The sequence below is a fragment of the Abramis brama genome (genome assembly GCF_963993115.1).
Source record: "Abramis brama genome assembly, chromosome: 17".
NCBI classification, from domain to species: domain Eukaryota; kingdom Metazoa; phylum Chordata; class Actinopteri; order Cypriniformes; family Leuciscidae; genus Abramis; species Abramis brama.
In genome coordinates, this window is record NC_139979.1 from 7,566,504 (window position 1) to 7,580,503 (window position 14,000).

The window sequence follows — 14,000 nt, forward strand, 5'->3', positions numbered from 1 at the left end:
ATTATCATCAAGTTTGAGTTAATTGCTGATTCACCATATTGTCAGAATGGCCGAGCGGTCTAAGGCGTCAGACTCAACAAGTTATTGTTGAGCATTCTGTTCTCTGGATGGAGTCGTGGGTTCAAATCCCACTTCTGACACAATGATTTTGGAGTGACAGGACTAGAAGATCCAGCTTCAATGACAGAATGTAAATAAGAGAGTTTTCTAAGATCAAGATGTGTAAGAGCAATGCAATAACTGATCACCATGATAGTTTTTGATTTGTTAAAATGTTCACAGTACATTTTGTAGTACTGTACTGTACAGTACAGTACAGTGCTGTAACACAGTACAGGAAACTGCCTTTATTTGTATTATGTTGATCATTATATTTAAATAGTTAAATGCTGGAATAGAAACACAAAATAAAGTCATGTGACATTATGTTTAGAGTCTAATTTAGGCCTCTATCCATCTACTGTAGTCCAGATCAAAGGATAATACATGCGGAGAAGTTATGAACCACAAGGGGGCATCCCTGTACAAAGATAGACATTTTCGAGCAATAACTATTGCAATCTCTGCTTGGTTCCAATTACCTGAAGTAACTGGTTTAAAAAATAAAATAAACATTAATCTAGACAATATCGGTCATAATGTGAAAAAATAAAAATCCTGTTATATAAAAAATGTCTTGTTACTGATTGTCATTAATGCCAAAGTAACACAAATAAAGTCTTTTTCATCTTTTATGACTCAGAATGTTAATTAATTTAATTTTAATAAAAATTTTAAATAAAACAAATTTATGTAATCTTTGCCCCCCGGTATAACTCCATCAATAAAAATAAATAAAATGAAAAAAATGTTTTAATGCAAATGCTTTGTATTGTTTCAGTCCTCATTTGCCACTACACAGCACAGTTTAAATGAACATTTTTGACAAAAAACAAAAGTAACCAGTTACAGCTGTGATGTGCAATATGACGGACCTCCAGTAGGCATTAAAAATGTCTTCAGATGAAGGATCTAAACAAAACTGAAGGATGATACAACAGAAAAATAGCGACAATAAGTACTGTAAAAACTACAATGAATGATACATTTTGGGTCTTGAAACAGTTTGTGTATAACAGATGGGTCATTGGCTTAAAAAAAAGTTTGTGAAATCCTGAGTTAGAACTCCTAAAATTTAAATGTATTTAAATATAATTTAAAAAATATAATAAATATGTTCCTTACAATAGGCTACATGTTATTTGTCATCCAATCTATTGTTGTAAAACAACTCAGTCAAGCAGGGGGACAACTACCAATGAAATTTAAATTATGATTTCATTAGCATTATGCAATAATGTTTACATTTTTTTATTATAAACTCACTATGGTTTGGCTGGGAGTCAGGGTGGGGGTCAAGGGTCTGTAAAGGTTTACCCCTGCTGTACAACCAATCCCTACTCATGCTGTTGAGAGGTTGGATAGTTTTACCAAGACATTCCTTTTTGTTTTCCCATTAGGCCTAATAATAACACCATAATACTTCTTTCAAATCATCATGCTCATCCTCACCGCGAGTTCTTTCTCTTCCCTAATGGATTTATTTGTAGACCACCCAATAGCCAATAAATCCCTCCCCTTCTCATTAATATTCATATTCCAGCGTCGTTCCGACGATGTTATTGGCTAAGAAAAAAGCCGGTCGTGTGAGAGTGAACGGATGAAACAACCTGTCAATCTCAACAAGGGCGGGATCTGCCAAGCCCCGATATATGTAAAAATACCATTCACACGCTCTCAGTGGCTGTGACACGAGAGAAGGGGCATTTCGAAATATCATATTCAAATCAGTCTCCGGCGAGGGACGGAAGAAGTGTACAGTTTGAACAAATGGAGGAAGATAGCAATGAACAGATGAAACCACTCTTAACCACAGTAAGCATAAAGTTATTTGTTGTTGTCTCTTTAGAGTTGAGAGTTTGGATGCCTAGAGCGTTTCTGAGCGCGTTTCTTTCAAAGAAAGAAAAGGGTCGTGGATGAGGGTAATGGATGGTGGGGTTGGTTTAAAGCATCACTTTCTCTTGGTTGTTAACGACCCATGATCATCCGTATTGTCTTAGTGGACGTGAAAGGTGTTTGTTTTGAGATTGTATTGGTGTGGAAATGTACTCTCATTGTTTTGGGGTGATCACGCTGCTGCCAGGAAGTGTCGTTCAGATCATTGCGTCACAATAACGGTGAGACGAGCGCTTTAGACTGTGAATATTTCTCTCTCTCTCTCTCTCTCTCTCTCTCTCTCTCTCTCTCTCTCTCAGATAAAAATAATTTAAAGTATTTATAAACATACATAAACACATACACGTTATAGCTTTTGTTGTGTTTTATTTTCTTCCTTCAAAAGAATGTCCTCGTCTTTTTGTGCTACATTTTGAAAATACTGTATAGCAACATACAAGCAGTAATGAGTGTTTATTCTCTCTCATATACATTTATTTTTTAGCTGAGTATGATCTGCTGTTTAAAGAACAGAAAATTTCCTCTGGTTGTATGTCACTGTCACATTTCCCTTTTATAGTGATGTACTATTCCAGAACAAAAAGTCATAATCACATAATCCTTTCAGAATATGAACACTTAAGATTGAAGTCCACTCATTTTTATCACTTGTTATGTTTGTCAAGATAGGACTATTATAAAATGTCAACCTAGTTAACATGAATTTGTATAGTAAACAATTGATAACTCTCTCTCTCTCTCTCCTTCTGCTGTTACTGCTTACATGAATGAGTAAGTGTGTGCACTTCTCCTCCTCCCCCCCCTCTCAAATTGAAATTCAAAATGTGCTTTATTGACATGACAATTGTTACAATGTATTGCCAAAGCATTTCTAATGTTTACAGTGAATCTAGAACAGGCATAAGACATACATGTACAAATACATACATTAAAAAGAATAGTAAATTGAACAATTCCTAATTCCTCAAAAGCTTAATTTCCATGTAGTCATAATGACTTTAGTATATTTCCTTCGCTTAACAAATTATTTGTCATCAATGGATAAAATACTAACAGCCTAGATACACTTTCAATTCATGTGTATATTTAAATAAGGTCAGTACTACATCACTTATTTAAAGTAACAGTAACAACTATTAAGTAAAGAAACAGTATGAATATTGCTCACTTAATATAGTTAAAGGGATACTACACCTAAAAATTCAAATTAGCCCATGATTTACTCACCCTCAAATCATCCTAGGTGTATATAACATTCTTCTTTCAGATTTAGACGAATACAATCGGAGTTATATTAAAAAATATCCTGGCTCTTCCAAGCTTTATAATGGTAGTGAATGGCTGTTTCTGTTTTGAAGTCCATAAAAGTGCATCTATCCATCATAAAAGTTCGCTTAATAAAGGCCTTCTGAAGCAAAGCGATGCGTTTGTGTAAGAAAAATATCCATATTTAAAACTTTACAAACTGTAGCCTGATTGCTAACTTCCGCTAACTGTCGTTCAAGCGCTCATACGAGACTGGCGTTCCAGCGTGTGTCGTAGGACGCTCTGGTGAGAATATGCGTGACCGGTGTTTTGCTCTAACCTCTGCGCTTGCCACTGTAATTTATGCTACGCCTGCGTCATACGCTGGAACGCCAGTCTCTCGTGAACGCGCGCGTACGATAGTTAGCGGAAGTTGGAGATGACGGTTTGTAAAATTTTAAATATGGATATTTTTCTTACTCAAACGCTTCGCTTTATTAACCGCCCGGAGCCGTGTGGAGCACTTTTATCATGAAAAGATGCACTTTTATGGACTTCAAAACAGAAACAGCCATTCACTGCCATTATAAAGCTTGGAAGAGCCAGGAATTGTTTTCAATATAACTCTGATTGTATTCGTCTGAAAGAAGAATCTCATATACACCTAGAATAACTTGAAGATGAGTAAACCATGGGCTAATTTTAATTTTTTGGTGAACTATCCCTTTAAGTGTAAGTATATTAGCTCATATAAGTAAATACATACAATGCTTGTAAATTAAGCAGTGACATAAGCAGTGGCACTAAATTGCAGTAAGCAGTGGCTGAGAGTTTATTTGAATTGACATTTAAATGGGCAGTGTGAATATTGTTACATTTTGTTTTATCTTTTCAAAGTGTGTAAAGCATAACATAAGGGCTTATGTTTTCATATAAACAGTAACCAGTGGGCCCTCGCTACACTGATTTTTTTTATTTACAGTTTTACTCTGTCTCAGTCTCTGACTTGCTACCATCATTCTCATGTGTTTTCCCCTCAATTGTCAGTCTCATGTTGGTGCAGGTATGTTGTCTGTATTATGTAATGATGATTAAGGGTTCAAATAACAAATCTGAGTTTGACTGGAATCCAGATAAGGAAATGCTTCTACGTTATCGCGTAAGTATGTATGTTGTTTAGATGTCGTTAAACAAAGTTAGCATTCTATTTATCGGAACGTTTTGGAAGTTCCTGTTATGTAACAAAGAGCCTTGTTTTAATTTCCTCCTGTTGCTTAGTTCACTACTACTCATCACTCAGGTGTCTTCAGGACAATGATGCTCCTCTTCCGTGACTCTATCGGGAAGATTTCATGGTTCGTTGAGTTTGTGGTAATGTTACCGCACTGGTTCAGAATGGAAGATTAGACAGGAAGTTTGTCATTGTTCTCTGGCTGGAGGATCAGCAGCTCACGGGGCAGCTGGGACCCCTCAGACAATGCTGTTGAAAAAGCCACAGAGGGCACAGCCGTAAGCTCAGCAGGTTTAGAGTATCTGGGGACTGTAGGATGAGGCTCTGTGACCTGTCAGTGTACAGTAGTCAACACGAGCAACAATGTTAACTTAGCTAATTCACAAGTCTTTCTGGTTCCATTTGTTTACATATGTTGAGAGTGATATCTCAGAATTAATCAGACGTAATGTTGGTACAGTACAATGGTCTACATGTGCGTTAGGCCTAGAGAGACTCTGGAAACATTTTATTTTGAGGGAGAATCTGTAACAGAATACTGAAGTTTTTAATTTTGGATCACAAATATTTATTAAATGACAAAAATATTTCATAAATGAGCGCAGAATGGGTGAGATTTTTCATATAGATTCTCTATAGAATCTCTAATCACAGTCAGCATTTCTTTAGAAGTGGGTTTTGTTGTTTCACATTTTTGTGCCGTAAAAGATTTTGTTAATCTTAGATGAGGGTTTGAGAGTGTTCAGCAGTGCAAAGTCTGTTTGCCAGTGCCTAGTATTAGTTTAGTCCAGTTTATGTTTTTCAAAGCGTATATGAGAAAAGTATGGTAAAACTTTACAATAAGGTTCAATTTGTTAACATTAGTTAACTATATTAGTTAACATGAACAATGAAAAGTACTTCTAAAGCATTTGTTAATATTAGTAGGCTAAATGTTAATTTCTACAATTACTAATACATCATTGAAATCAAAAGTTGTCTTTGTTAATATTATTAACTAATATTAACAAAGATTAATAAATAATACTGTAACAAATGTATTGCTCATTGTTAATTTATGTATAAACTAATGGAACCTTATTGTAAAGTGTTATCAAAATTAATAATTGTATATGTTACTTCAGTAGTTTATTCACAAATCGCTGCAATAGATTTAAAATGCTTAGTTTGATGTAACGGGCCAGACCACAACCAAATAAAGAAAACATGTCCCTGTCCCCATGCAAAGCTCACTGGTATACACCTGAAATATCACAAATGTACAAATCACAATAAAATGTATATCACAACAGCTTGCGATAACTGAATGATTTTAATACAATACCACTGTGTCTACATTGGACGAAAGCGACACAACGCAACGAAAGACAATAGAATTTGCCAGAATTTGTGATTATAATGGCTGTGTCCGAAAGCTTATAAATGCTGCTTTCGGAGGATGCATTACAAGCTATGAAGGCTTCAAGGCACGTCAGAATCTAATGTTAGCTTCACTTCCTGTCTCCTGAGATACCTTCATCTGATCGATTTTTGAAGGTATCATAGATGTATCCTTCACTGCCTTTGATATCCCACAATCCTGTGTGTTCCATTCTGTGGCAGTTGAGCTAAAAAATAAAGATGGCATCTGAAAGTCACGTTTGGTTGTCAGTTTGTGTGCAAAAGTAAGTTTTTGACAAACATTTTCCACTTTTGATCTAATTTCTACTTTCTAGTGATAAAATTACTATTGTAGTAATTATGGTGCGTTTAAGTCATCTCGTATAGATCGTATTTACGAGTTGAACGCACTTGAACGCCACCACAATGTCGTAAATACCAGTAGGGAGCTCGGGATTTTCTCTAAGCTCCGATCTTTACGAGTTGGGGGCGTGTCAGTGATAAACATGGCGGAATACACGGTATTTAGCTTTGATATTGTCAGGCTTTTCTATTAACAGCTCAGTTAGCTAATCGCCAACACAGAATATGATAGTATTATAATATAACAATGCAACATGTAACGATGTGTTGGCAGTGGCTTCATAAATTAATTAAAAACATAAAAATACAAAGTACACCTGATGCACATTTCTTTGTTCTTCATTTTCTAGAACAAGAGTTTAAGAACCATACTGTATTTTTGTGTAATTAATTAAGAGAAAGTACTCCGCCATTTTGCTCCGACGAAAGTGACTTGAACGCACATGCCGTTATAAGCACGACTTCCCACCTCGTACGTACGAACTTCCCAGGAGGACTTGAACGCACCATTAAATATTCACTTAGTTATAACCAAAGCTCTCTCTATTTTGTTATAGATCATTAAACTATTACATTGCTACAGAAGTCTGTCTGAAATCAGTTTCGTGAGGTACATTCGTGCACAAACGCTGCCTGTGAAGTCATTGCCTGACAGGGCAGCGAGGCAACAAGTCAGCTGTCTAAGCTTTTGAACGCAGCCAATCAGTGATGCTGTCTACGCTCGACAAATCCCTGACAGTAAACCGATGCCTCGTTCTATTTCTGACATACTCCAAGCACTCGCGCTACTTCTGAAATGAAGGACGGATGGATTTGGAATATTCGCTTTGTAGACAGTGTGGTGTAGACAGCCTCAAGTTGTTGCGGCGCAGAGAAAGATCCCAAATTCAGTTCTCTTCCTCAGCTTATATGGCCGAATATGTCAAAATGCCCGCCTTGGCTAGTATTCACGTAAACACTGTCAGTTATGTCTTAAATGAACGTAAACAGATGGAAAATAAATTGGATGCGTTTCCAAAGGATCCGTGCATCGGGTCTTGTGACAGCAGCCTAATAATCCTGCCGCATGTCATTTAATGTTAATCAAACCAGAAAAGACGAAGAGAAAATCACTCACTGCTCTTGACTGAATAACTTTTGTAACTTTAATAATCAGTGTATATTTATTTAATACATACTGTGAAGGCTAAGCAGTGCTTTATTTTTACATTCGATCATTTAATTTCTGTTGTAGTTCTTGCTTGAATGCTACTGTTAAATAAACCTAATGTAGGCCTACCTAAAAAAAAAAAAAAAAAAATCAAATGTGGGGATGTAATTGATTAACTTTTGCAAATACTCAGCACATCAGTATACAATATTTGCTTATTAATCAGTGAATTCTTGAAGCATGCACTTATATGATTTGTCTGAAAGAAAATTCTTAGAAACTAATGTAACAGTGGTTCCTCCTAGAATAGAATGGGCCTTTATTTTATTATTCTTCAATTAATTCCCCAATCATTCATTCAGACTGCACAGCTTTAATTACAGGCATTAACAGCTTCACTGGCTGAATGGCACGACTTCCCACAAAGGTTACTCTGTTGTCAGGGGCAACACGTATGCATTCTTCCTCTTCATGAGCGTAGTATCAGTGTGCGCATACCAGTGGCTTAGTAGCATTGCGTCTGTGTGATAGCAACATTTGTTCTCTTTAACACATTTGATATCACAACTTTTACTAGACTTTTCTCTGACACCTTTATATTGCAGGAACTCTTTGGTCCAACTGTACATTTGTGGGTTAACTAAAAACTCTCCCTTTACTTGTATATCATCATAGTCATCATAGGTTCTCACAAAATGTTAACTAATAACTGATTTATAGAATGTAAAGAAATTATAGAAATGAAGTCTCTGTGCTATGATTTATGATTCTTATAATAATCAAAAAGGTGTGGACGCGGTAAATAAGAGATTGATTGTGCTTCACAGGATTATATTGATTATATTGTAATCATATAATAGCCTATATTGCTTTGTGCCCTTTAACACCTCAGGGCAATGGCATTCTGTCCTTGCTTCCCAGCGCTCAGGCCATGTATAGCTCCAGTGCTCGTGGAAAAACACATGCACGCTCACAACAACACACCCTCACACACTGAAACGGCTCTCGGATATAAATATCGCCGCTTGTTTAGGTCTTTGCAACCAGGAGTGAGACCCGTCCGACGTCAGCATAAGAACTGTGCACTGGCAGAGTCTTGCAGGATTCTCTCCTACTTCTGCTTCCTAGTCAGAGTGACAGATCTTGGTAGAAGCAGACTGCCATTTTTTAGGAAGTGCGTGGAGACTTCCTCTTCCACAGATCGTGATTGTAGCTTGTCATTCCTTTTTGCTTTTAAGTAGCCTAAACATTTTAAAACTTCAGGTTGATCTTTTGATCTCTGGTTTTAACATTTATTTAGGGGACCATATTTATGAGCTACATGAATGATCAGTATCTCCGGACCTGATCGTCTGCATCATTGAAGCTTTTGTGGTCTTAAGTGCAGTTTGATTTTCTCCAAGTGACAAAGTTTTAAAGTTCCTCCCCAGGGTCTGTGAAAAATGCAGGACTTCTGGGGAGATGTTGTGAATTTGAGGACCACCAGAGGAGCTACGATATTCTCGGTATGTTTTTCTTTGACTCACTGTATCTGACCTAATGCAGTTTTTTTTGGAGCTTGGCATATAACTCAGATTCTGCGTAGCTCATCAAATATGCTTTGGCTTAGTGCTTGCTCTGTGGGTTCTGTTTCAAAATATTGCCTTGAGAACACAGCATAGTGTGTTTAGTAGAGCTGCACGATTAATTGTTAAAAGATCGCAATCTCATTCCTTAATGACAATTCGCCTGTCTATTAAACATCTAATCTGCGTCGGCACTGCCGATGAGCTAGAGACAGCAGTTGTCAAACCGCTTCACAAACAGTCTTCGCCCACAGTATCGTTATTTCTGTTACAAAGAAGGTTTATAAAAAAAGTTTATAATTCAAATACAAACACTGAAGTCTTCGGAAGCAATCAAAATAGAGAATTGAATCATTCATTCTGGAGATTTGTTCAAAACAATTCTGATTCATCAAGTAATGAAAACAAGTGAAGTCTTGATGAGTGAGTCATTAGCCGCTTTCCGACCGGTGGAACCTTTTCACAGTTCCTAACTATTGGCTAAAGTACCCGTATGTTCCTGCGGTGCGAACACGCCGACTAGGAACGACTTTAGTTCTAGGAACTCCATTTGGAGGAACTAATTTAGCTCCTACTTCAGAGTAGGCCAGTAGGGTCTAAAACAGCACTATAGGAACTACCCGTGACGTTAGTGTACGCTGATGACCGAACGCACGCAAAACACCAGAACCTGCCATTTTTAAAACAGCTATATGTAAACACACAGATTATAGCCTATATATTTACTCCAGAAACTAGATACAAACATGGAAAACAGTGATAGATGGGTCTCTAAACCTTTATGCTGAAGAGAAAATCCAACACAACTTTGAGGGGACCAAGCCAAACATGATTATGTTTATCTGCCCAGCTAGCAACACTGGACATCAACCACACGACATAGGCTAATAACTTTTTTTTCATATACTGTCTACTTTCTATAACAATTCTATCTAATAACATGTTAGACAGATCGCTAACTAATGAACACAGAGAATGCGAGCATTGTTTGCACTGGCGTTCTCAGCGCCGTCAAAATAAAGGTCCGTCGCTCCGTCAGAATAAAAGTCACCGTGCTTGCGTCACTCCCTTACCCCTCCTACCAGTTCCTATGGCCACTTGGCCAGTGCGAACGCAAACAGCAAAACTGAGTTTGGGGGAGAGTAGTTCATAGAACTGTTTAGAAGTGGAAAGTTCCTATAACTAAGTTCCCGTAACTACTTGGTCGGAAAGCGGCTATTGAATCATTCACTCAAGCCGCTATTTTAAAACAGTTCATTCAGATTCATTAAACAGTTAAAAATAGACAGCAGCAATTAACATTTTGTCAGAACCTATATTAAATTACATGTTATTTTGTTTAGTTGTCTGTTCAGAATCGTGGGAGGATCATGATCTCTATTTAAAAAAAAACGTGATTCTCAATTTATCCAAAATCGTGTTTAGTTTGACATTTAATTTACATGAGATTGAAATTTGGTGGCATTCTGATGAAAAAGGGCAAAGTGTGTCACTGGTCTCAAGACACCTTGCCTATCACGTGTTGTTATGGTAAATTCGTTTTGCCCTTTGGGATGATATCTGATGCCATGGCACTCAGGAATGCTTGGCTCGGTCCGTGCTGAGACAGAGCCACCTTGGGTTTTTTATACAAGGGTCTGTACTGGAATGTACAGGAAGAAAACACGCATATCACAGCATAATATAGTCTAGCAAATGTTGAGACACTTTGATTCCAGTAATATCAATGTGTATCCCCATGATTGTGTCAGAAATGTGTTTTGTGTGTGTATAAACCACGTTCTTCAGGCTAAAATCTATGAATACTGCGCATTTGTACCAATCCAATGTCACAGTTTTGGGGTCTAAACGCTCTATCCCTTGCCAAATGCATACAACAAACAGTGCTAATATAATCTTGTCCCTGCTATAATTTCAATAAATTTACAAGTCACATCAGGCATCAATAATTATAAATGTAGAGGTGAGATGATTGTTTAGACTACTTCAATTCAGAAAACACTGAATATCCATTTTTTTATGTGTACATTAGGGATGTGATGGTGAGGATATTTTCTCACCGGTAAATCGGCGTGTGACAACACCGGTAATAGTAATACCGGTATCACTGGCGGGGGGATTTTTAAATCGCTAATTTAAAGGCAAAAGTAAAATGCGTGCATCCACACGTGTCCACGGGCACAGAGCGATCAGAACAGAGTGAGCGTTTTTCCATAGGAATGAACTGAAAACGCTCACTCCGTTCTTCTCGCTCTGCGCCCGTGGACATTTTAGTTTCACTTTCAAATTAGCTATCCTGGAAATCCAGACCTAAATCTGAAAGATTAATGGTCTGACATCGACTAATGAAAATCGGCCAGCTCGAGGGGCGGCACCAAGCATGCACTGCACGCAATTGGATAACACTACGACCAATCACAACAAGCCTCATACGCTTGGCTACCAGCGGAGCTAACTGGTAGATTAGACTCTTGCCGTATCCGGTCGGCAAAACAGCAAAAATGCCCTTCTTGCAAAGGAACGATTCGAGCGGCGTCTTCTGTTCCTCTTTTAGATAAAAAGCCAAGTCTAACTCGTTCATTGTAGCGGCCAAAGCCGTTTCAAACAACTGGTGTTCATCCATAGACATCTTGCAATGTTTACTAATGACTTCGACGTCACAGCTCTGTCGTCATCTGTTTAGCTCGCCTCTGGCCCGCCTATATCAGATAACCCGATGTGATTGGTGCAGCTCGGATACAAGGGCATATTTAATGAGCATCATTACTCGACACCAGAGTAAACTCGCTGAGCAAATTCAACTTGTGCTCTCGCGAGAACTGGATTTCCAGGGTACAAATTAGCACCAATTCGGGGCAGATTGCTTGAATGGTGAGTTCATTAGCCTATTATTCTTAATGAAAAACACAACAACAAAACTTACTCACTTAAATAGATGCTTTTACATTTCACTTTGACACCAAATATTCCGCAATCTGACTCTTTGCTGCGACTCTTGTTCGGCTCACGATTTACTAAGCAGACACGTTCAGTTTAATAGTGTCTGTTGTCTAACTGAACTAAATGATTTTATATAATTTTTACATTTTTTTAAAATCAAATTATGGGTAGCCGTGCCGCGGTGGTCAAGTGATGTAACCGTATTGCTTCTATCGTAGCAAGCCTAGTGTACATTATTGAATGTACTAACCCTAGACCTTTTTCTGAGAACTGTTCTGCTGATAGGTATTTTAACCTCATTGATGATTCAGGACATGTGGCAGCCCTGGCACTATTGTATCACACTGTCTCATGTCTCAAGCTTTCTCACATTGGGATGGCCAATGTATTATGCAATTGTTGGTTGGTTATGGCAGAATTTATTTTTACATTGTGCTCTTTTGAATGAGCTCAGAAAAATTTGCCCTGAAATAGTTTCGTGGTAAGAATAGCTGTGAATTTGATCTGACCATAGTTACATCATCCTTGTCATGCAGCTGCCCAGAGGACGTAGTTGTGTCTATTGTTTATTTTAAAGTTCTAATATGCAGGTTGATTAGTAAGGTTGATTTCATTTATTCTTAGATTTTAGTTTATATATGTTTAATGTATTTTATGTATGTGTGTATGTATGTATATGTATGTATGTATATATACTAATCAACCTGCATATTAGAACTTTCAAATAAACAATATTATATTTATAACATTATAATATTATATAATATATAATATAATATTATATTTATATATTAAATATATATTTAAGTGATGTCACAGAAAAGGAAGAGGTTACTTTGTTTTCTCACAGATCTATGCAGCGTTCTGTCTGGAGACTTGGCAAGTGCAGCAGCAATGGTTGGGAATTGTGGGAATTGGGGGTATTATCTGGGGAATTGAAAAAAATATGCAGTAGAGGGACTCATGCATAGTCCTGAGAATACCCTGGGTCGCATCTGGAAAAATGTCACATAATCACCATCTCCAACACACCAGCTCCTTCTACAGCGACCACCAAAATGTTCTCATAGTCATGCAGGGATCTCTTGGGAAATTCTGGACAATGTCTAGTGTGCACTCTTGTGTCCCCCAAGCATACTTTAGGATCCTTTCTAGGCTGCAAGTGGAACATTTTTCTCATTTTACAATTGTGCCTGTAAATTGCGGCTTTGTCCTGATAATAGAGAAAATGGAGTTAACTTGGTTTGGGCCCAATTTAAGCTCATTGTCTTTGTAAAAAAGTGAGTGGGCAGCATGTAACAATTCTAGCCACTCATTTACATGGTCACCAAATGTGACTCAACCTTTTAAACCAATGTGGTTGGAAAATATTGTGCAGTAGACGTATTATAGCCTGGAAGTGGACATGTGCAGCATGCATTTAAAGAAGTTTAGTCTAAGCCCGGACTTAGACAAATTGATACTTAGTTGAAGCGCCTGTGTCCTAGTCCCTCATGATGGAGCATCGATAAGCAAGGGTGGAGAAACCATTATCATTTTTTGGGACATATCCCCATCACTTTTTAGGAGACAATAATTATTTTTCAAAGACTAATGCCTTAATGTGTTCCCACCACTTTTCAGATCTTCCCTGCTTCCCTGCACAAAAGACAGGTGCCATCTGACAGCAGCTGTTAGTTGATAATATGGTCTTAAAGCACGTCTTATTTTAGAGACGTGTTATTATGGCCACAGGTTAAAACTTTTTTTTTTTTTTTACTTTCTGATGAAATTGTTAGTGGTGACTGATGCCAATACATCATATTTTGATATTTAAGTGTTCATTTACTGATGAGTAGAACAATTTTTGATACAATACGAACATGATCATGAATAATTGAATAAACTATATAATATAAATATGTATATATTTATATATCTATATCTATCTATATCTATCTATATCTATCATCTATATATATATATATATATATATATATATATATATATATATATATATATATATATATATAAAATATATATGTGTGTGTGTGTGTGTGTATATATGTGTGTATATATATATATATATATATATATATATATATATATATATATATATATATATATATATATATAATATATGTATATATAT

At 36.9% G+C, this 14,000-nt stretch overlaps 1 protein-coding gene across 8 annotated transcripts in view; it reads left to right on the forward strand.

Annotated features, from left to right (window-relative positions):
- The first annotated feature begins 1,773 nt into the window (after positions 1-1,773).
- slc4a7 (solute carrier family 4 member 7) overlaps positions 1,774-14,000 on the forward strand; it is a 44,831-nt gene continuing 32,604 nt past the window's right edge. For 3 of the 8 annotated variants that reach the window (XM_084089318.1, XM_084089313.1, XM_084089316.1), the window contains exon 1: positions 1,774-1,914. In XM_084089318.1, the coding sequence (XP_083945444.1) occupies positions 1,870-1,914 (45 nt within the window). In that variant the 5' untranslated portion in view covers positions 1,774-1,869. Of the gene's footprint in view, positions 1,915-8,352; positions 8,870-14,000 lie in introns of those variants that run through there. The other 5 variants (XM_084089317.1, XM_084089315.1, XM_084089314.1 and 2 more) reach the window with 3 other exon arrangements.